The sequence below is a fragment of the Prinia subflava genome, chromosome 25 (assembly GCF_021018805.1).
Source record: "Prinia subflava isolate CZ2003 ecotype Zambia chromosome 25, Cam_Psub_1.2, whole genome shotgun sequence".
Classification (NCBI taxonomy): Eukaryota; Metazoa; Chordata; class Aves; order Passeriformes; family Cisticolidae; genus Prinia; species Prinia subflava.
This window is the reverse complement of record NC_086271.1, coordinates 5,153,751-5,176,039: the sequence shown is the minus strand read 5'-3', so window position 1 is coordinate 5,176,039 and position 22,289 is coordinate 5,153,751. Positions and strand designations below refer to the sequence as shown.

At 50.1% G+C, this 22,289-nt stretch overlaps 1 protein-coding gene across 7 annotated transcripts in view; it reads right to left on the bottom strand.

The window, feature by feature from the left end:
- The window catches only part of TIAM1 (TIAM Rac1 associated GEF 1), a 152,113-nt gene that overhangs the window by 34,650 nt on the left and 95,174 nt on the right, over positions 1-22,289 (bottom strand). For all 7 annotated transcript variants that reach the window (XM_063419452.1, XM_063419448.1, XM_063419449.1 and 4 more), the window contains 8 exons: positions 19,349-19,796; positions 17,357-17,529; positions 13,342-13,566; positions 11,856-12,041; positions 9,955-10,101; positions 7,499-7,573; positions 6,872-7,042; positions 1,991-2,095 (listed from right to left, as the gene is read on the bottom strand). In XM_063419452.1, the coding sequence (XP_063275522.1) occupies positions 1,991-2,095; positions 6,872-7,042; positions 7,499-7,573; positions 9,955-10,101; positions 11,856-12,041; positions 13,342-13,566; positions 17,357-17,529; positions 19,349-19,796 (1,530 nt within the window). The remainder of the gene's footprint in view (positions 1-1,990; positions 2,096-6,871; positions 7,043-7,498; positions 7,574-9,954; positions 10,102-11,855; positions 12,042-13,341; positions 13,567-17,356; positions 17,530-19,348; positions 19,797-22,289) is intronic.

The following is a 22,289-nucleotide window of genomic DNA, read 5'->3' as shown; positions in this document are numbered from 1 at the left end:
GTGGGAGGACACGTAAATTGTAATCATTTGGAACAGATGATTGGTTTTTAATTACGGGCAGAAGAAAGGGACTGTGGTCTTTATTTATCAAACAGTTTCTCTCCACCTGTGTGAGAGGCATTAGCAGTGTCACTCAGCTCTGCTGCTAGAACACAGTTAGAGGGGACAGTGAAAACACAGTATTTTTCTGCTCCCATCACAAAAGAGAGCATGCCTCCATTTCACTCAGTCAATACCATTTTGAGTGCACAAGACACAGAGCTTCTCTTCCTGTTTTCCTAATTTACAGGTGGTAATAGCTTAATGTTTTTATATTATTTCAATGAAGACATTGCAGGAATTCAATTACTCAACAGCATTAAAATCACGAGTGATTTTGTTTCTTAAATGCATTTCTTCGTTATCAGACTGTCAGATTTGCTATACCTCAGCAGACATTTCACCTTTAACACCTCGATGTTGATTTGTACCAAGGAAAGCCCCCAAGTCTTTGAAATGGTCATTAACATCCTTCCTGGGAGACCAGCACAAATTCACACCTAGGCAATAGCCCAGAAGTGCCTCCATCCAGCTGCAAATCCCTCTGCCTTTTCAGCTTTGAAGTAACAAACCAGCCCTTAGCCTTCGGAAAAGATCATAGCCCCAGGTGAAGAGAGCCCAAGGTGAGTATTAATTCTGTTTACATGCTGCTGTGAGCCTGTACAAATGCAATTCACCATAATTAACATTTTGAAACTCCGTGTTTGGACTGCAGTACGTGAACAATTCCCTTAGAAAAGAAGAGGAACTCATTTGCAAAAGGTTTCCCTAAGAATAATATAATTTTATCTCCTGCTTCTATCAGCACTGCAAAAATCAGTATTACAGACCAGTTACAGCCCCATGGAAGCAACTGCAGTGTTCTCCCCAAACAGGCCCCCACAGAGAAGCAAACAGTGTGTTGGTCTGATATCCCACATCAGACATCACCCTGCAGCACCCATCTGCCCCTTCCAGCATCTGCACAGTCCCCCGGAGAGTCTGGGGTTAATTACAGCTTTTCAGAACACACAATAACCAATGACTCTGTCAATCCTACACCCTCGCAACACAAGACAAGTCCCCAAAGTCCTTCCAGACAACGACAGCTACACGCTGTCTCCTCTGAGTTTTCATTTTCCCCAGCTATATCACACTTCCCAGTCCTAGCACTCCTCTAGCACTTTCTCACTAGTTTTTGTTGTTGTTGTTGTTGACAGCATTAATGGAAAATCCCAGAAGTCCTTTGCTAAATGGGCAAAAGCCTCCATAACTAGCAAAGTTTTGCTTTTTATAAGCAGAAAGTAAAGCCACCAGCCACCAACGAAAAGGGCTTTAAAAAGGTTTACAGTGTGCCTGTGTAAAATCACAGAGTTAAAGCATGACACCAATCCTGTTTGGTCTTTTTTTAATCTCTCATGGCAAAATTCCTTTGAAGTCTGGTTTTGAGATGAATGAGATGAAAACAGCCAGCTGAGGCAATTAAGGAAGTGTATTCTCACACATAACTCCAAACCTTCTTGACCTCAATCTTTACCTTACCATTAGGGAAAAAAAAAAAAAAGAAACAAAAAACACCCAACAACTTGCGTATTTTCCCCTTCTTTAAAACTCAGACAGGGACTGCAACAAGCACCATGTCTTTAAAACCTCCACGGACAACAGGAACAACAGGAAAAGACAACTTGGAGGGAAGTTAAGCTTAAATGTACCTTAGAGTGATTTTCACTCATTGCCTGTGGCTGTCCCTCCTCTCTCCCCAGACACATCCACACACAAATATGAGCTAAACATCAACACAGGATGAAGCATTTGGAGAGATCCCTTTGCTGAAGGCCAATTTGCTCTGGTCTGCAAAGCACCATAATTGCAAACTGAAAAGCCTAACTCTGAATGCTGCAGAATGTCAGATAAACACTAATCAACAGCGTCCTGCCCAGAGTCACTTCATCTGCCCAGTGGGCAGCATTACCAGCTCATAGATCTCCTCCTCTGGCTTTGGTACGTAGAACTGGATCTGGTTCTCAATGAGGAACTTGAGGCGCAGGTAGTGAGCAGAGTAGTCCAGCTGGTGTGTCTGCAAGAGACAGAGAGCCTTTAGACAGGAAAGCAGTCTCCCCCTCACCTCCGACCCTCACAGCAACAAAAATGCCCCAGCAGCACCTTCCTACGTGATCTCCTGCCCTGGAACCCGGACAGACCCTGGCCTTGCTGCTCTCCCCCAGGACCTGATCCGTGTACCCACCAAGGGCACCTGGGAGCAGCCAGGCATTCTGACCTGGCACTCTGCTCCCTCTCAAGCCAGCCCAGAAAGAAGCCCATGCTGAAACAGAAACTTCACAGCATGCCTTTGGATAAAAGGATGTTCACCTAAATGTTCTGCTAAGCAAAACATAGCAGGAGAGGTGATTTTGGTTTGGTTTGGGGTTTTTTTTTTAGCATCTTCATCATTTAGCACGTAAATATGATGTGGCAAATTTCAAGCAAGGCTAATAAACACAAAAAATCCGTCTGTCTTCTAAATTCAAAGCAGCTCAGGATACACTGGCTTTACAAGGCTAGAGGAAGCCAAGAGTTTTGTCCTGGATTGCATCCCAGTGGAAACAGGTCACATCGTTTTAATGAATTAGTTATAATTAGCTGAGGATACAGCATTTGGTCTGGGAGATGTTAATGACCTTTTCTCAGCATGATTAATAAGGTTGATTTAAGCAGAGGTTAATGCAGTGTGTAATCAAAACACATTACAAGTATGACAAACACAAAGGATATCACCCAGAAGTTACTTTCAAAGTTCCCAGACTAAACCTAATGAGAAACCCCAGTGATTCACAGATACAGGAGGTAAGTTCTCCTCACTGTCCCTTCTGGAATCCCACTATTAAAGGCTTTTATACCTCAGCCTTTTCATTTTACACCAGCAAATTACCCAGGTTTCTCAGGCTGTGCTGAAAACAATGGCTTATCTGAAAATTCATGCAAGAGCACCATTATTGCCTGCTTGTCCTGTTTTTAAAGCCTGGCTTTTCCAGTTCCAGCCGTGATACAGCAGCACTGAGGTGATGAGCAATGTACACCGAGGGAGCTGTGGAAAACATCCCACCCTGACCCTCCAGCAAATACACAAGGAACACTTAGGGAAGCCTGGATCAGCCCAGGAGTAAAAAAGCTACCAATAATGAGAAGGAAAACAAAAGCAAATCTGTTGCTGCACTCTGCACAGTGCTCTGTTCAAATATGTCCAATGCAAAGATCAAATTATCTTTGGATGAAATGGAGTACCTGAAATGGAATAACTTCCATAACCCAGGCAAATTCCTAGTTAATTAAATAATGACTGAAACCTATCAAGGGCCAGAAGAAAAACAGCTGAATGCAGGAGATATCCTTGCTCCCTCACTTTTTTCTTTTTTGGAAAGCTTCTTGCTTGCTGTTCTCACTGATTACTGCTGTTTTCAGTAGTTTTCTCTTTACTGACACACACACAAACACCTCAGAAACTAAAGGGAAGCAGAATTGGCATTAAATGTTCAGAAATGACACAGAGGAGTCTTGGAGTACTTCATGGTCAGATTAGTTTACTGTGCCTACACACAGAAGTGTCTTAAACAAAAACAGAGAGGAGACCTAAACCCACTGAGTGCATCCCCAGTGTCTGGGGGTGTCCAGGGAAGGGAATGGAGCTAGGGAAGGGGCTGGAGCACCAGGAGAGGCTGAGGGAGCTGGGAAAGGGGCTCAGCCTGGAGAAAAGGAGGCTCGGGGGGACCTTGTGGCTCTGCACAACTCCTGACAGGAGGGGATGGCCAGGGGGGGTCAGTCTGGCTCTGCCCCCAGGGACAGGAGGAGAGGATTTCTTCCAACAAATGCATTCTTCCATGTGTTATTTTCCAACAAAGCCCATCAGCCCAGGTGGATGCCATCAGTCCAGAACACTGCAATCCCATCCAGGTCAGGAAGGAGAGTCCCAACCACGGTGCAGTCCATGAGACACCCCATTTAGTTAATTAACATCCTACAGTGCCCCAAGGCTGTGTCTACCTCCCAGTCTGACCCCAGTTAAAGTGTTTCAAATGGGGCCATAATGTTCTGCTGAAGTGAAAGGAAAAGGTCCCTTGAATGTGGACAGAGTCAGGCTGCCCTAAAAGCCAAACCATTAACCCACTTTTTGCTGCTGGGAGCTGCATCCATATGTGGAGAGGCAGGAGCAGAAACAGGGCAGCTTTAATGATATGAATATCCTTTCAAGACCACCCAAAATACCTTTCAGACGTCCAAACCAGCTTCTTGGTTTATTTATTTCTCTCCTAATAACTCTGCCTATGTCTGGACTAAATTAAGCAGCTAACCCCGTTTAAAGCACAACCCAACAGTGTGACCGAGGTGCTCGAGGAGGAGAATTCCCAGCCGGGCTGTGGTGCCATCCCAGAGGCTCCCAGTGCCACAGCAGGCTGGCATTCAGCTCTTCACCCAACATGGCTCCCTTCTGGCCAAGGAGAGGCCCTGGCACGTCCTCCCAGCTCGGTGGGGAGACCTTTGTGGCAGCACTCCTGTGTGGCCCAGCTCTCCCAGCAGGAAAGCACCAGCCCAAAAGCAAAGGCAGCCCCCAGAGCTGCAGTAACTCCTCAGAGGCCTTGAGCACCAACCCAGAGACCTTGGGCTATCTGCTTCCTGTCCCCCCATGCAGGTCCCTTTAAAAAAATGTAAATTTTGAGGGGAAAAAAACCCCAAACCTTTCTTGCCTCACTTTTAATGCAGTCAGAAGACAAAATGCCATGTAGTCATCTAGGCTTGTTTTTTACTGCTATTATCTCCATACTGGGTTTTGGTGTTCTTATCTCCAGGCTGGCTCTGCCTAAATCCATGCACAGAGTGTGATTTCCTCCTCCATTTTAAGACATACCATTATGCAAATGTTAGCAATGCAGATACATTCGTTCACACCGAGCACTGCCATCACAAAATCACAGGATGGTTAAGATTGGAAGGGAACAACTATTTCCTATCAGCCATAGAAAACAATTTAATGCATATGCACTGAGTTTTCCTGCCTTCCAAGTGATGTTGCTACTTACATCTTAGGAGAAATCTTTGAGAAACCACTTTAAAAATGCTTTAAACACTCCTCCCACCAATCTTGAATCATAAAAATGTCACAAAGCATCCTCCAAAGCCTAACTCGCTGTACAATAACAAGCAGCAATGTTAGCATAAGAACACATTTTCCACAATGACTTTAGTGCATTTCATGTTCTCCAACAGAAGAATCAGAAGCTCAGTTTAGCAGCACAGATTTAACGATCTCTACAAACATGAGGAGGTTTACATGAAATGTAGAGCTTGAAATGTTTACTGTACCAGAACTTGACTGGTTCTCAGATGGCAGATGGCAAACTGATGTGAAATGATGTGGATCAGATATTAAAGGGGGGAAAATGAGCTGAATGCAAGAGACAGAAGAAAAGAGATTGATTATTAAATGCTACAGAAAAAATGCATCTCGACAGTGTTTTTCAGACTGAAAACTCTTACAGAAAGGAAAGAAAGAGATAATAGCTCTTGAAAAAACACTCACCAACCTCCCCTTCTCCTTAAACACCCCCACCCAACGCAGCAAAAGCACAGTGAGAGACCAGGCCCTCAGCAGGCACCTGCTGAAACCACGGAGCTACACCAGCTTACTCCAGCCAAGGAGTCAGTCCACCGAGTTAACCATCCTTATCCAAAGGAAAACAGAAATCCCAAAAATAAATCATTACTAACAATGTGTCATCCAGCTTCCCTGTTATGTCTCTCTCCAAAAATGTCATCTTTTTGCTGAACACAAAGCAGAGCTTTCACAAGCTGCAGCGCACCTGGCAGAGAGGCGAGTGCACCGTGCAATTACTGGAAACAAACGCCTTTCTCTCACCTCCCCTCTCTTTAGAAGAGCATGCAACACATTCTGAAAGTCCCCAAAGTTAAGCTCTCAATAGTAATAAATGTTTTCTTTTCTCCTGCTGTTGTTGTACAAAGCAGACTCACTTTTCAGAGCAGCACGTGACAGGAGCTGGGTCTCGCTCGCTCAGCAAACACACATTGTGTAACTGCCAGATCTGAAAGCCGGTGTTTAATTTGTCAAAGTTCCCAACTCTTTAGAGATGTAACTCTTTTTAATGGCCCAATGTCTCTGATACTTCATCTGGCAAAGAAATCCAGGTGGGTTTTCTTCCCCCTAACTCCCCAATGCAGACAAAAGCTTTCCCCTGTCCCCTCCTGCCACCCACACGAGGCTGGGTCTGATTTTGCAGTGCAGGCAGCAAGCGCAGGCACCCTCTCCCACTCCTGGTGCTGCTGCTCTCCCCAGTGCCAGCCTGCGGGGAAGGAAGGAGGCATGGCACTGGAAACAGTCCCCGGGCTCCTGGAAGGGGTGAGATCACCTCACCTGCCTGCCAGAGGGGCAGGGGGCTACGGGAGGGGTGCAGAGCTGGGGGCACCAGGGTGGCTGGGGGGTGTCCCACACTCAGCCCGGGCCCACTGGAGGGACAGAGCATGGCTGGCTCTGTAAAAGGCAGCAGCAGAGGCACGGCCAGCGTGGGAAGGCACCTCCAGGCCTGTGCAGCTGCAGTGGGGAAGGCAAACCCGAGCCTGCTGCCTGTCCCTGCACCCGTGCCGAGATAGCTCCGGCTGCAGGGACTTCCCTGCTGCGCTCCCGGCCCCGGCACTGCAGTGCAGTTTGTGTTTTCCACCTAGCACAGAACTGGAGCCCCAGTGCAGAGCAGTGCAAGCACTGGCACACAGGCGCCCCAGTGGAGAGCAGTGCAAGCACTGGCACACAGGCTGCACAGGTGCCCCAGCTGCCCCAGGGCACGTTTACCTTGCAGATCATCTCCAGCACGTCCCGGGAGGTGTCCCCAGGCCGGATGACCGTCAGGGCAGGCTGGTTGTTGGGCAGGCAGAACCACGAGGGCGTGAAGTACTCGTGGACCCAAATGTCGCAGTCGGGGTTGTGCTGGTGGACACTGCTCAGGGCCACTTCTTTCTCCCTCTAAAGAGACAAAATCCATCATGACCCCCCAGCCCAACACAGCTCCCTCTGCATCAGTAACTAGTGCATCATGTGCTGTATCAGAGCCCTCTTAAAGAGAGGATATTTTGCTCCTAAGCCCGGGGTGCAGGCTTGCCTGGACAGGAATCTGCAGCTTTCCCTGAGCAGGATCGAGTGTGCCTCCCGTGCCACCCACACAGCTACACTGCTGCAGTGCGCTTCTCCTGGGATTTCACCCTATGGCTACTGGGAATGCTAGGAATGCAACACAAAAATAGTAGGGATGAAAGCTGATTTAAATTTAAAACTGAAATAGAGTGTTTCTGGGCAAACCACTGCCAACAAAACTGTTGCTCCAATGTTTAGAAATGGCAAAACGGCAAATCTTAGTATTTATTCTGAATTTACTGGCTGCAAACATGGGGGAAGGAGGCACCTGGAGAGCTGGGGTTTTACCTTGCCATCTGGGACTGTGTCATCAAAGATCCCTTCAAGAGATTTCTTCACTGAGTCGACTCCTTCTCCAAACACCTGAGGAACAACAGAGGGAATCTGCTTTAAAACATGAACGTGACTCCTGTGTGCAGCACATGCCACAGGCAGAACAGCCTGTCTAACACCCAGCACAGAATTCAAACTGAGAAACACAAATATCCATCTCCAAACACACTGCCTGCAGACATTTTTCACTGTTGTAGAAATTTGGGATGGGGAAAACCTTCTTCAAGGTGGGTAAGTCACCTCCAGGAGTCACCTCCCCTCTGACATCTTTTTGCTTGAGCCTGTCATCCAAAAGGAAACAACACAAGAACAAAGAGGTGTTTTCAGCAGAGAGGGGATCCCAAACACCAGGACAGCTCATTCCAAGTGCCGTTCCTTAAATACAGGGAAGGGCTGTCCTGCGTCCCCCACCCCCAGCTCCTCACTAGGGCCACTCCTCCTGAGCACAGGTGTGGCTTTACTGACACAGGCACACCTTTGCAGCAGTCTCTGTCCAGACCTGAGCCCTCCACCAAGGTTTGCAGGGCAGTGAACTGGGGGACCCCTCCAGCATTCCCCCTCTCTGCTGCAGATGCACTGGAGAAAAGGAAAATAGCACCTTGATGGAAGAGAAGGTGAGGTGAAAAACAAGCTGCTGATGGGGTGGTACAGGAGGACAAGAGGCCATTTCTACTTGGAGGTCTGTCCTGTCTTCCTTGGTGGAGCTGGACTGATTTTCTCTCTCTTTGTGCTGGGTTTCCACACCAGTGAAAGTGGGAAATGAACACTTCCCCACCTCTGCCAAGACTGAGAACTCAGAAGGGCTCTGCTTCTGGCTGGCTCTGTAATGACCCAGCTGCCAAAATGTACTCTGCAAACACTGAAGCACAAGTCAGTGTAACCCTTCTCCAATGAAACAGGAGCTGCTAACCCAGCACGAGCCAAAGAGCCAAAATCAACAGGATCCCGTGCAGGAGGAATGACCAAACAGGAATACTTGCAGCATCCACCCCAAATCAGCACAGGACTGCATCAGGGCAGGCAGGGTTGGTGCTGCAGCAGAACCCAATAATGAAAACTGAAAAGTTCTGTTTTATAGCTCCACATCAGCACAGCTCTAGGATCAAGCTGCTGGGCTGGTTAATTATTCCCTGGCTAAAATGAAGCAGGGAGCAAGCAGGATAGGAAAAGGTCTGCCTTTCAGGGATTTACAGTTGGTTGCTTTCAATAGGCAACACTTTGCACAAGAGAGGGAAACGTGTTCAGGCACTGCTGCTTTCTCAAAACTTCACGCTTTTTACAACTCTCTCCACAATGACTTTCCCTTAACCTGGAACAGAATCCCTCTCCATGCCTCTGCTGTGGAGGAGTGAGGGGGGCAGGAGCAGGGGAGGCAGGGTGAAGAATGCAATTATCTCCACTGAAAGGAAAAACAAAAGGGGAAACTCAGGGGGGGAAAAAAACAGGTTTGAAAACACAGCAGGGCAGGATCTCAGCTCAGGACAAGGGATTTGGGGCAAGTAAATACAAAGCAACAGGGATGCTGCAGCATGGGCACAAGGAATTGGGAATGTGCTCATGGAGCTGAAATCCAGCCAAGCCCTGGGCTTTTGCTCAGCCTCTAAATATCAGGTGAACTTTTAGTGTCTCGCTCCAAACAAGCTGAACAATTTTGCAGCATTCATCCTCTGCTGAACAAAACAAACACCCACTGCTGCTTCAACAGACAGCACAAGAAATCACAGGGCACAGAACAACATGTGTCCCCAGCCTTTCTCCCCACAAGAAGTGAGAGCTTCTTGAAAGAAAGAAAGGCAGAGCTTACATTTCCTGCAATTAGATGAGGTATGGCTCTCAAAAAGTGAAAGCTGTAATTAGGGATGTTTGGAAAGAATAACAGGGAAGCACCTTCCTACCACAGTGGAACACGTTTTCTAGAGAAAGATCTGGGCAGTGACAGGGTGGAAACAGCACAACTTTTGGGTTTTTTTATAAATCTGAAGCAAAACAGGGAGTGTCCCCACTAAATGCAAAGCTTCTTCTCACTTTAGGGAGTTTTCACCAAACTCAGCTACATTTAAAGCATTGTACAAACTCATCATTTTAAATTAAAAATAACCAAACAAGACTGGATTGCTTTGGGTTTTTTCTCTTCAAAGTTGTATCCTGTTTTACACTGCTGCTTTGTTGCTCCTGAGATTAGGGAGGACACCTCCAGGAAGAGCAGAAGCCACAGAAATGGGCAGAAAGAGAAGCTAAAGGAAGAGCAAACTCCACACCTCTGATGGGAGCTGCTGTGCACTGGTGTGCAGCTCCAGTCCCTGATTTCTGAAGGGGATGAGGAATGCCATGACTGTGCCAGGGGCTCTTTGTTCTGCCCGCCAGCAAACCCACGTTGCCAACAGCAACACCCCACACCCCCACCTGCTTACCTGGTTAATGCTCGGCCTCCCCTGCTTTTTCTTCGAGGTGGTGTCCAGCCCCCAGAGAGAAGAGAACCTGCTCCTCCGCTTGCTGGCAGACCTGGACATGGCCTGTGTCCTTCTCCTCACTCCCGACTCCCCCGTGCGAGCCGCCACCTGTCAATGCCACACGGCCTCAGCACCGGAGCCGCAGCAGCCCCGGCACAAACCCCCCAAACCGGGGGGGAAAAAGGCAAATCCATGGCAACAAAGGGCTCTCACTGCTGGGACAGTGGGGATGCTGCTGTCTTCTCACTGCAAATTGACTCGCTGCTCCCAACATCAAACATGGAAACAGACAGTACACATCACCCCCTGCATTTTTGGGCATTTAATGTGAGATATTTCAAAGGAGCCTAATCGTCATAGAGGAGAACTTCAGCACCAGTGAAGGGTTTGGGGTGTTTTTTCTTTTCTTAGCAAGATTTCAAAGCTGGACAAGTGAAGCCTGAGATTTCCAGACTTATCTGTTGCTTCCCAAAAACTCAGGTCTTCCTCTTTGCTCTTTCCTGTGGAAACACTCTGGGCATCCTGGTGCTGACTCAGAAGTGCAGCAAGGGCAGATAAAGGCTTGCAGGGAGATCGAAGGACTGAGCAAGGGACAGGAAGGGGCAAAGTGAGCTGAAATGACCCTTCCCATCAGAGCAGTGTCAACTGCTCTGCAAAATGCCCCGTGGCAACAAGAGACCTTTGCCTCTACTGAGCCCAGCTCTGTGGGGAGCGTTTCCCAGGTGAGGAAGCTCTGGAGGAGGTCAGTGGGACATTACTCAGATGCTTATGGCCCAAGCTGAAGGACAGCTCACACGTGGAGGTGGCCTGAGGAGAGGAGCTGCTCTCCTGCCAAAAAGGGAGTGTAGGAAATGGCACTTCCACTGTCCCAGGCTGCTCCAAGTCCTGTCCAGCCTGGCCCTGGACACCTCCAAGGACCCAGGGGCAGCCACAGCTTCTCTGGGTAAATTCCCTGCCTGAAACCTGATTTAGGGCTCCTAACGTGAGGGTGCATTTCTCCCCATTCCTGGGGGCAAAGGAGGACAGGAGAGTTTGCTGAGAGGAGAAGAGAACACGTGTCTCTTCCAACACAACATTTTCAAAACATATTTTTTCACTTGGCTCTCCAGAGACACCAGCATGAAGAGGCAGACTGTTTTTCAGGCTAACGCTCACTGCTTTGCTTGATGCAAAAAAAAGCATAAATGCAAATTACAGCCCGCCACTTAAAAAATATAATAAATCCACCAGCAATTAGCAGGATGATGACGCTAATCTTTTCATATAGGAAAGAATAAAAACGCCCCTAACTGAATTAGAGCTCTGCATTCAACTGAAGGGTACAGCTGACATCTACAAGCCAACAGTGGAGCTCAGCTATTTCTGTGAACCTCCAGGAGTCCCAGCCAAACCTACAAGAACTTGATTTAAATTCATTAAAACCCCAGCACCTCGCAAAACATTTCCCCGTACTTTTGAGAGCTGGGTTGTTCCAGTACCTAATTTTAAACAACCATTATTTGCCACCCCATGGGTAGCAGAGAAGAACATTTCCCCTCCCTTGTGGAGCATCAGGTGTTGATAACCAGAGACCAGATACTGGAATAATTGGTCAGTAGTTTGATCCATGTGAAATGAAGTTAGATATACCCGAGAAGGTCTCAGCCAGCTCATGCTGAGGGCCTCAGAAGGGCTCCCATGACTTCACAGCACGTGTGGATCAAGCCATGGTCACGGACACCAGAGATGACCCTGCTCCTGTAACAGGATCTGTTTATGGTGGAAATGCCACATGCAGGACAAAGATGGCTCTTCCCCAAGGCCGTGGCAGCCAGGCTCCCCCGGGAGCAGGATCCCTGCAGGCCCAGCCCTGCCGCACTCACCAGCGCGTGGAAGGACGACACGGAGAAGATGCCCAGGCGGCCCATGGCCACCTTGGTGGGGCGGCTGGCGAAGGCCAGCAGCCGCTTGGGGTTGGGCAGCTCCCCGCCCTGCAGGCTGGCCAGGTAGCAGCGGTACCGGAACAGGTCCATCTGGAACTGCTCCAGGTTCTGCTCCCACACGAAGATCTGCGCCGGCCGAGGGTCAGGAGCAAGGGGAGAAAAGGGGAGAAGGGGCCAGTAAATGCCTTGAAAAGATTCCCGGTAACATTTTCACCAATGCTGATCTCACCCAACAAACCCTGATTCCTGATCTTCCCACATTCCCCTGCCCTCCCAAGCCCCAAAGGATGCAAATAGTAAAAGAGTTTTCATTAGATGGAAAACAACTTTTTCTGCATTCACGGCAGAAGTCTCCTCCTGGGACAACTGTTCCTTTGATATGATGCTAATTAACAGGATTAAAACTTCATTTTTAATTTTCTTTGTATTTCCAGGATTCTCTGCTCAGCAGTCCCTTAAGAGGCTTCTTTCATGCATCAAGAGCATCTGAGGAACCAGAGGAGCAGACCCCACCAAACTCCAGGCACAGGGCATCCCAAATCAGCAGCCGCAGCAGCAGCTTTGCTGTGAGCAACAACAGAGCTTGAGAAAGTGCCATACACTGGGGATAATTAATCTGATCAGTGGAAGAGTGCTGTAATCAGCCTATGGAAGGACTTATTTAAATAATTCAGATAGCTTATAGGAAACAGTTTCAAAGCATCCAGACAAACTCAGTTACATAAAGAGAGAGACTGCTCTGCCCGCTCACTGTGACTGACAGCTTTGAGTGGAGCTCTTCAGCATCTCGCTCCCCTTTCTCCCCCACCTCCCCTTCTCACGGGCTTCCAGGGGGTACAAATCTCTTCAGCTCAGCCCCAGCCACTTCCCGTGCTTTGCATGACAGGCACTCTTGGCAGCCGTGCTACGAGAGCTCCAATGAGGGAAGCAGAAGCCATATGTTAGGCTTCCCAAAATAAGGTGCTGCTGCAGCAGCGGGAGAGACATCTGCTCGAGGCTCTCTGCTGCTGACACCCAGCCACGCTGTCCACTTGAAGGCAGGAGCAGCGGGCCCAGGGGGAACCAGGGATGCAGCCAGAAGGTCAAGGCAGGCCCCTGTGACAGGCAGAAACCAGGCATGGCTTCCTCAGCCCAGCTGCCAGCAGCAGCCTCTGGCACACTTAAAGCAGCAGCAGCGTTTTTTGGTGTGTGAGCAGCTGTTTCCCAAGGCATCCTCCAGCCATGGCCTGGCAGCCTCCTCAGCCAACCTCCTGCTATCCCAGTTTCCTGGAGGCCAGCAGAAGACAATCCACGCTGGACCTTAGTGGAGAAATGGTGCAGCTAAGGCAGCCAGCACAGCTCTCCTGCTCCCACCTGCTCCCACCTGCTCCAGAGAGCTCCCACCAACCTCTCGCTGGGGACTTACTTCACACGAGCAAGAGCTTACCTGATCCAGTATGGTCTTCTTCTTCTTGGAGTCTGTTACAGAGGACAGCTGCATCTCACCCATCTTCTTCATCTTCTCGTCCATGTCGATCTTCTGCTCCAGCTTTTTGATCTCTGTCTTGAGCAGCTTGACCGTGTCCTCCTTGTGGTGCTGCCGTGCCACGGCGGTGGCGCAGGCCGAGTGGATCGCCGTGATCCAGTTCTCCAGCTCTGTCTGGCTGCACGTCTGCACACAGGGAGGAGGGGAGAAGGAGCCAGGATCCTCTTTGAAACTGATTGCAGATGAACAAATGCAGTTCCAAGGAGTTTCCTTTCCCTTTGATCTCAGGATTCAAAGCCTTAAATCCACTTACTCCTGTCGAAGTAATAACCCCCCACCCTCCCTAAGCAGGCCATTTTTAACTCAGCACTTGGAATTTTAACCAGGCACTCAGCACTAGGAATTACACCTCTCTCTGTGCTTTGCAGCTGTGGGGGCTTCCCAGCAAGGCCTCAGGAATTACCTCCCTGGCTAAGGGCAGTGCTGCCATAATTGCTAGCTTCGCATTTAACACTCATTTCCAAACTCCAGTTCCTTAAGGCGGGAATGCACCAGTGCTGTGCTCTTCCCAGGATGGAGAGCTATTCCGGCATGCAGCAGGAAATAATAAATCAATGGCATAAAAGGTCACCATGATAAGTATGAGCAGCTTTATTATGGTGCACAGACAAACAAGCCTTCTGTTTCTGAAGGTCCCAAAGCACTCTGAAGACACCCCTGTTACCATTGTTAAAGGCAGCCTCATCCCCATTTTCACAGCTCTGGCACTGTCCCTTCCCAAGTGTGGATACGGCAGTTTGGGAAAAGGGAACATTTCTCCTTGCTGGAACTGTCCAAGGCCACATTGGAGAGGCCTTGGAGCCCCCTGGAATAGTGGCAGGTGTCTCTGCTCATGGCAGGCCATGGAACTGGATAATCTTTAATGTCCCTTCCAGTCCAAACCACTCCATGAGACACCAGACTGGAGCACGGGACACCAGGACTTTTTTTCCAGAAGAGAACTATTCTGATTAGAGGCTTTTGACACACAGAGAAGAACCATTCCAGATTTTCAAAATAACAAGTCAATCCTTTTAGGCCTTTTACTAAACTCCATTCCTTTTTACAGTAGGTCATAAAACTTTCCAGGCAGCTCAGGGTTGCAGAGGACTTTCTGTGAGTGTCAGCCCGTGGCAATAATCACGCTGGCATTTGGCTCCTGGATGGAAAAGTAGCAAGGTGCCAAACCACCTTGTTCTAATTAAACTTCCTGATAATGCCTGGTCTATTAATAGACAGCCCAGCATGACTTCTCCACTTGCTGGAGAAGATGAGGAAGGTCATCCTCGCCGAGGTCACAACCAACAGCCGAGGATGAAGCTAAGGAGAGCTTCCCAGAGAAGCCCAGCTGGGCTTCAGACTGATGCTCCCCAGACTTTGCTGGTACTGAAGAAATTGGGGCACACGTGTCCCACAATGACACCACTTTTCTCACTCAGGCTAGAAGCCCTAAGCAGAACCAGGATCTACTCCAGAAGGACTGACCTCCTCCTCCCGAGTTCCCTTGCTCTCAGCTGGCACTGTACCAGGACATGGCTGAAACTGGTCAGGCTCTCTGCCCAGGCTCTCATTCCACTGCTGAAGACACTGTGAGTCCCCCTTGCTGAGGACTGTCTGCTGGAAATACAGGAATTATCTGCCAGAAAGGGAGACACTTTTGCCCACAGTCAGGTGGTGAAACCCCAGCAGAGAAGAGATCAGCACTGGACTTATTCTGATAGTGTGTTTGTCAATTCCCAGCAAAATCCTAACAGCATGTGTTATCTCATTGAATTTCCAAGTGTTACCTGTATACCATTAGATTCACTTTACTTTTTGGTTTCCTGGGGAGAGGGAGGGGGAAAAGGGTCTGGAGTGGATTTTTGGAGCTGGCAGATGAGCAGGTGATGGGAATCACTGCCCTTCTCAGGGAAAGGAGCACACAAGCCAGCTGCACACCCCTGACACGTCTGTGGTGCCACAAGTTGCTGTGAGCTGCTGGCACACACACGTGCCATGTGCCAGGGCTGGGTCTTTGTGGGCACAGCCAGAGCTGCCTGAGCCCTGTGGAGGGATGGGATGTCCCTGGGTGCAGCACAGTGGGCAGGCTCCTTACAGGATCCTTACTGGGATGTGTGGGATCACAGCCAGCCCTGTTTTCTCTCCCACAGCACAGAAACAGCCTCCTGCAGGGCTGGCTCTGTCCTCACCAAACCTGCCACCACAGCTCTGTGCTGGCTGTGGGGCACTGCTCTGAGGGCATCCCCTCCTCCTCCTCTGCTTCCACACCACGGAACATTCCTGCCAATAGAATGACTGGGTGTTGCTTGACAAGGCTCAGTTTGGCTTCTTCCCTGCACAAAACCCTACCTGTGGCACAATGACACCAGGCTCTCAGGGAGGAGAAGCTTTGGGGTGACCTCATCGGGCCTTCCCAGTCTGGAAATCCACAAGAAAGATCAAGAGGGATTCTTTGTAAGGACATGAAGAGACAGGAATGGCTTCCCACTGCCAGAGGGCAGGGATGGATGGGATGTTGGGAAGGAATTCCTGTCTGTGAGGGTGGGCAGGCCCTGGCACAGGGTGCCCAGAGCAGCTGTGGCTGCCCCTGGATCCCTGGAAGTGTCCAAGGCCAGGCTGGCCAGGGCTTGGAGCAACTTGGGACAGTGGAAGGTGTCCCTGCTCATGGCGGGGGGTAGAACAAGAGGATCTTTAAGACCCCTTCCAACCCAGCCCTTTTGTGGCTCTGTGATTCCCTCTCACCTGAAGGAAGGACTCAAGGTACCAAAATACACATCCCCTTCCCAGGGAAGACGTGAAGGAGAGAGGGGAAGGGCAGTACTACAGAAGGAGCTGAAGGAAAATCCCACTGAGGTGGCAGAGAAGGTAGCCCACAAAACAAGATGGCGTTTTCAGTATGCAGTCAGACACTCAGTCCCTCCAAGAGTCAGAAGGACTTTTTCTTGCTTGTGCACCAGTTTGGGAATACATCCCCTTGCAAGGACAGCTGCAAGTACCTACAACACTGTAATTTTATTTTTTTGTTCTGGGAATACAGGGGGAGTGATGGTGTGGGGACACATCCTACCCTAGAGTAGCTTCTGGTCTAAGAAGGCAAGAAACTCCACTGGCAAGAGAAATAAAGGGATTCCTCCAGTGATGGAAAGCGAAACAAAGGGATTCCTCCAGTGAAGAAAAGTGAACCAGAAGTGGAGGAAATACACCCACCTCAGGCGTGTGCTGCCAATTGCAAATAACAGAATGTCACACCCTGCTCAGTGCCAACTTGACATAAGAAAGGGGATGTCAACCTAAAAATCACTCAGGAAAGCAGTGGTTACCAAATTACAGAAACCTTTCCAAGTGAAACACATCAACTAATGTATGGTCTTTGATGTAAGTCCTGGGATTTTTTTTTTAAATGTACCCAGCAAAATTGAGGCATTTCTATTTCCTGATTAAAGTTTAAACCCTGCACTTCCAGTCTCCTCTTGGGCTGCAGCAAGATGTGTGAACAAGGGGCAGCTGGATCCTGCAGCCCCTCTGGGAGAGCACCTGCAGATCCAGACATCCCCTTGCACTTCCAACTGCTCTTGCTCTTGCCAGCCCCTCTCTGCAAGGCCCTCCTTTGGCACAGGTCTCTTACAAGGCACAGAGAGGGCACGGCACATCTAATGCCCAGCTGGATGTCCTTTGTGGTGACTGGCTTGGTCCCTGTGCTCTAAGCATGCTGCCCAAACAGTTTTTACAGTGATGCAAGAGCATTTCTTCATTCTTTGCTCCAGCCATCTACACAAAGAGGGTCCAGCCAGTTATTACAAAGGCAGATTTGACACTGATGATGTTCAGGCCATATCCTTCAAGGAAAACCCCAAACCTACTGCAGTCAGCAGGATTCTCCACCAGAGCTAGGACGCCCTCCTTGCTTAAAGACAGAAAACAACTCTGCAAAACCAACCTGGAAGAGGAAAGCGTCCCCGAGGGAGTTGCTGAGGCAGAAGACAAAGTCCTTCTTGGGGTGCTCCGGCACAGCCTGCACGATGCTGTTCTCCACCCACACCGCGTGTTTGGGGATGCTGTTGTGGTCGATGCCAGACCTGCCGTCCGTCTCGTAGAAGAACAACGTGCAGCCTGCAAGAGACAGCAGGCAGCACGTTCAAATGCTCTGCTGGCTTTAGTGCCAAGCAGCCACACCATGAGCTGTAGGGCACAGCGAGCCCTGGCCCAGTGCTGTTTTGTTTGCCCTGAGTTTTGTTCTCCCTAGGACTGCCAAAACAGCATGTGGTAGGCATGTAAAATACAATGTATGTATGTAAATACAATGTAGGCATGTAAAATACATTCCCAGATGAGAAACATCGTAAGAAATCAGAAATTTGGTGTTGTCCACTGCCACCCCATCGCAGGGAAGATGCAGGCGTGAGATCCTGGTCCCCTGAGGGTGACAAGCAGCTGTGGGGCAGCCCTGGGAGCAGACAGGCCCCCGGGCATGGCCCAGCCTCAACCTCTGCTACAGTCCCTGCAAGGCAAAGATCAAGCCACTTAATTACTGGATGCAGACAGTAACTGGAATTAAGATGGGCTGGGATGAGCTGTGCTTGCTGAAAGGCTGATGTTCAAAAAATCTTAGCTGCAGACAGCAAACAACCTGCTCGGTGTTACAAAATAATCTTTACAATCCTCCCGGGGAGGGAAAACGAAGTACAGAGCAAGGGTGCAATTTGGGAGATTCCCAAAAGAAAAGGGTCCCCTCCTCTCCCACCTTCCCACACTATCTCCAGCTGTTTACAGGCTGGCACACAGCTGCTGTGTCGCTGGAAAGGGATGCTCTGGTACCCAGCCTCTCAGAAAACAATTTGCAGCCAAACAATGGCAGCTGTTCACTTCAAAGGCCCGGTTAAACACGGCCAGTATTAAGGCACAGCAATCCAAGGAGTTAACACTCCGCTTGAGCCAAAGCACTTCAAAACAACACCACTCCCCTGCTCATCCTTCCCCTTTCTTCTCCAATATGGGCCTTTGTTTGCCGGCTCCTCGGAGCAAGACCTCCTTGTCCCCTCCCAGGAGATCAGGGCTGCCCCTCGCCCCCCTCCTCTCCCACTCCCACAGCTCTCCAGCCACCCCAAGGAAGAGCTGGCTCCGAATTGTGCTGTTGGTTTTAAAATAGCTCTGCAAATTAAAAATAAACAAGTGCTCTAGGAAGAGCTCTCTGTGGGGAGGACAGGGTTTGACCACATGGAGCATTTTGGGTGACCCCACCCAGAGCAGGAGACATGGCTCTGTCTCTGCTGGCTCCAGCCACAGCAGAGAGGCGGTCCCAAAACTGTGCCTTCCCATTTCCCTGCTGATGAAGCAGGTAAAGATGAGTTTATGAGCATGTGCCTAGCATCAACAATCTGGAGAGAAGAGGGTCTGTGGGGCGACACAGCCACAGGGTGGAGGACAGCCAGAGCCACATGTCAGCCTCAATGAACAACCACAGCTTCCTGTCCACCCTGCAAATGTGATGCAACTCTGAGTATTTATACTCACAAAGCACCTCTCAGGGAAGGAGAGGTACAGGAGGGATGCAGAGCCTGTGTGAAGGCCAGCCACTGTCACCACCAACAGCTCCCACCATCGTGTGCCTGCAGTGGCACATGAGTATTCATCCAGTTTGCAGCAAGCCATGGACATGCCTCTCCAAGGGAACACCCAGTGCCCAGGGAAGCCCCCCTGGGTGGTGTCAGCAAGGCATGAACCCCACTGCTGTGCCTGGGGCTACACATGAGCCATCACTGAGCACGTCAGCAATTGCCACGTAAAACCTCTGGAGAACAGCAGGGCCACTTCCCCACGCTTCACGTGAATGATACTGCAGTTCACAGCAGCTTCTGTTATGAGTCCAGCCCCAGGTTTGGCCACTCCGTGGGCACCCACATGGGCACACCCCTGCCCGCCTTCCCCGTACCTTTCAGGGACACCCAGTAGTGCTTCCACTTCCTGCGCGTGGCCGACTCCACCTTCTTGTTCTTCTTGTGCACCAGGAAGTTTTTGACGGCCAGGGCGCCGGCCTTGCGCACGGTGCCCTGTGCAGCTGTCAGCAGGATGTCGGACTGCCCGGGGGAGCTGAGGGTGCCGCTGCTCTGCTCGTCGCTCAGCGCCGAGCCCGCCTCCTCCAGGTGCTCGCTGTTGGCCGTGCTCATCTCCAGCTCGCGGCGGAAGTTCTCGTAGACGCCCTGGCGCAGCCCGTCGCCCGCCGAGCTGCTGCCGCTGTCGCTGCCCACGAAGGCGCGGCCGGCGGGCGGCGAGTAGCTGGCCGTGGTGGCGTTGGAGCGCCGCGACAGCAGGTCCGTGTCCGTGGCTGCGCCCTCGATGCCGCTGTCCGTGAACTCGCTGCCCTCGCCCGCATTCACGTCCTGGTTGGGAGAGAGACACGGGGTGAGGGCAGAGCTTGGACAAGGCCCGGGCGCGCCGCAGTTCTTCACGCCTCCATTTTTTCCTAGCAATGGAAATCCCTCGTCTCCTCTCCTCCCTAGGACAAGCAACTGGAGGAGAAGGTGGCGTGGTGACAAACAGGCACTGCAGCTGTCCTGAGGCAGCAAAGAGCTCTCCGCCTTGGAGAGTGTCCGAGGCACTTCCTTGCAGCTTCACGGGGACAGTTCCATTTTCAACATTTACCATCCCACAGCTCCAGGGCTGTACTTTCCTGACTGCTACAGGAGGCCCTGTGGGTCCATATTTGGCCTTTGGGGCATCTAAGGCAGAATTCCTTCCTTCTGGAGACAAACAACTAGAGGAGAAGGTAGGGCTGAGGCCGAGCTTCCAGCACAGGTTAGGAAAGGCCAGCCCCACACGCACCGCTCCAGGTGGTGCCTCCATGGCCTAGGCAATGTGGAATATAAGATGCAGCATCATCTGTTTACATTAAGACAAGTTAGCAGTGCTAAAGGTTTTGCAAAAGGAGAACATATGGTAGCAAAAACTGGCAGTGTTGAGAAAGGCAGCGCCCAACCTACGCGTTTTGAGGAGAAAACATTGATATTGTGCATTCACACCTACAGCTGAAGATACATTTCAGACATCCCAAGGCCGACCTTTGAAAATTATGTAACCACAAAGGTTCTTAATTTTTTTCCTCCTGACAGGTTAATGTTGTTGAGATTATTTCTGTTCTCATCACAAACTGTAATGATGGGCCGTGTGATATTCCCCACCAAATGCCACAGACCTTCCTGGTCCCCAGGAACTTGATGTACAAGGATCAGAAGAGACAGGAACACAGCTAATTTGAGCAAGAAAGGAGAAAACCCCTCTGAACTGGGGTTTTGAAGGCTGTGACTCAGCCTGCCCCCTGCTACAGGGCTATTCCCCCCAGGGGGATAACCCACCACCTCAGTATCTACAGGCATCTGTGGCAGATTTTAGAGGACAAACAAAGGCCAAACCCTGTAAATGGAAACAAACATTTTAGGTACTTGAGTGAAGAGGATGCAAAGAAGTGAGAAATACAGTCAAAAACAACAGCAGTTTCAACCTCTACCTCTCCCGCAAGAGCAGCTAGTCCTGATTCACAAGTTAAAAAAAAAAAAGAGATGAGTCTCTGAGAAGAGGTAGCAGAATGGGGTATTTATTTTGAGAGAAAACAAGCTCCCAGATGTTGGTTCAAGCACCAGTTTTCTTTGTATCCAAGAGCAGCTCTGTGGAAACAAAGAAACCCTCCATCAGCTCTGTGTGAAGCCGTCCTCCCGCAGGGCGAGGGCTGGACACGGAGAGCTCAGGGGCAGGGGAAGGGCTGACTAACTTTCAAGGCATTAATTTGCAATGGATGGGCCCGTTCTTTATAAACACCGCTTCCCAAGGGACACTTGGAGTCCAGCTGGAAGAATAAGCACTTCCTTCCCTGCTCAATGAGCGCAGTTCTGCTGGTCCATCTGGTGATTTAATGCAGCACGCAGCGACAGACAGGCTGCTCTGGCCAGGCCAATACTGCTCTGCTCCTCCATGTGTGAATGAGCTGAGCAGGGTTTCCTGGAAGCACAGCCCTGTCCCCACCCAGAGCAGCTTTCACAGCCACACGTGGATCCTGCTGTTCCAATACTCTTGTTTTTGGGAAGCCAATTGCCTCCTCGTTCTGTGCAACGGAGCAGTATCTGGCGGTGCTGCTCAGAGACCTGTGCATACAAAACACTGCCACAAGCAAGGTTCTGCACTGTGCCGTGAAAAGCTGGGTGGTGCAGCCTGCTCTGCCAGCACTGCCTCCACGTGAGCCTCGTGTGCCAGGGCACTGCCCCTCTGCCAACACAGCCACACACACCTGCAAGCAGGACTGAACCGGACCCAGCCAGCGCTGCGATCATCATCCCACGGAATCGCAGTTTAATGGGGCCCACCTCATCCTGAACCTCACACTGACACACAACAGGGTTAGATGGGATACTAAGGAAGGAATTGTTCCTGTGAGGGTGGTGAGCCCTGACACGGGGTGCCCAGAGCAGCTGTGGCTGCCCCTGGATCCCTGGCAGTGCCCAAGGCCAGGCTGGACAGGGCTTGGAGCAGCCTGGGACAGTAGAAGGTGTCCCTGCCAACAGTAGAGGGTGGCACTGGATGAACTTAAGGGTTCCTTCCATCCAAACAACTCTGCAATTCCATGATTCTATGCTCTACAAAAAGAACACAGTTAGTTCCAAAATCCTAGCTAATGTAACTTTTAGGAAGCCTATCTTTTGTTAAGTCTCTTAAGTTGACTTAACAAAACAAAGAACTACTAGAACAGACCACCATCTTGAGGGAGATAGGATTTGTAAGGCTACAGCCTTTTCAGATTACCTTGGTGAAACATTGTTTTAACTGCCTCAGTTTCCCTGTCAATAAATCGAGCTTATACTCTGTAACTAATATACGAGCATATC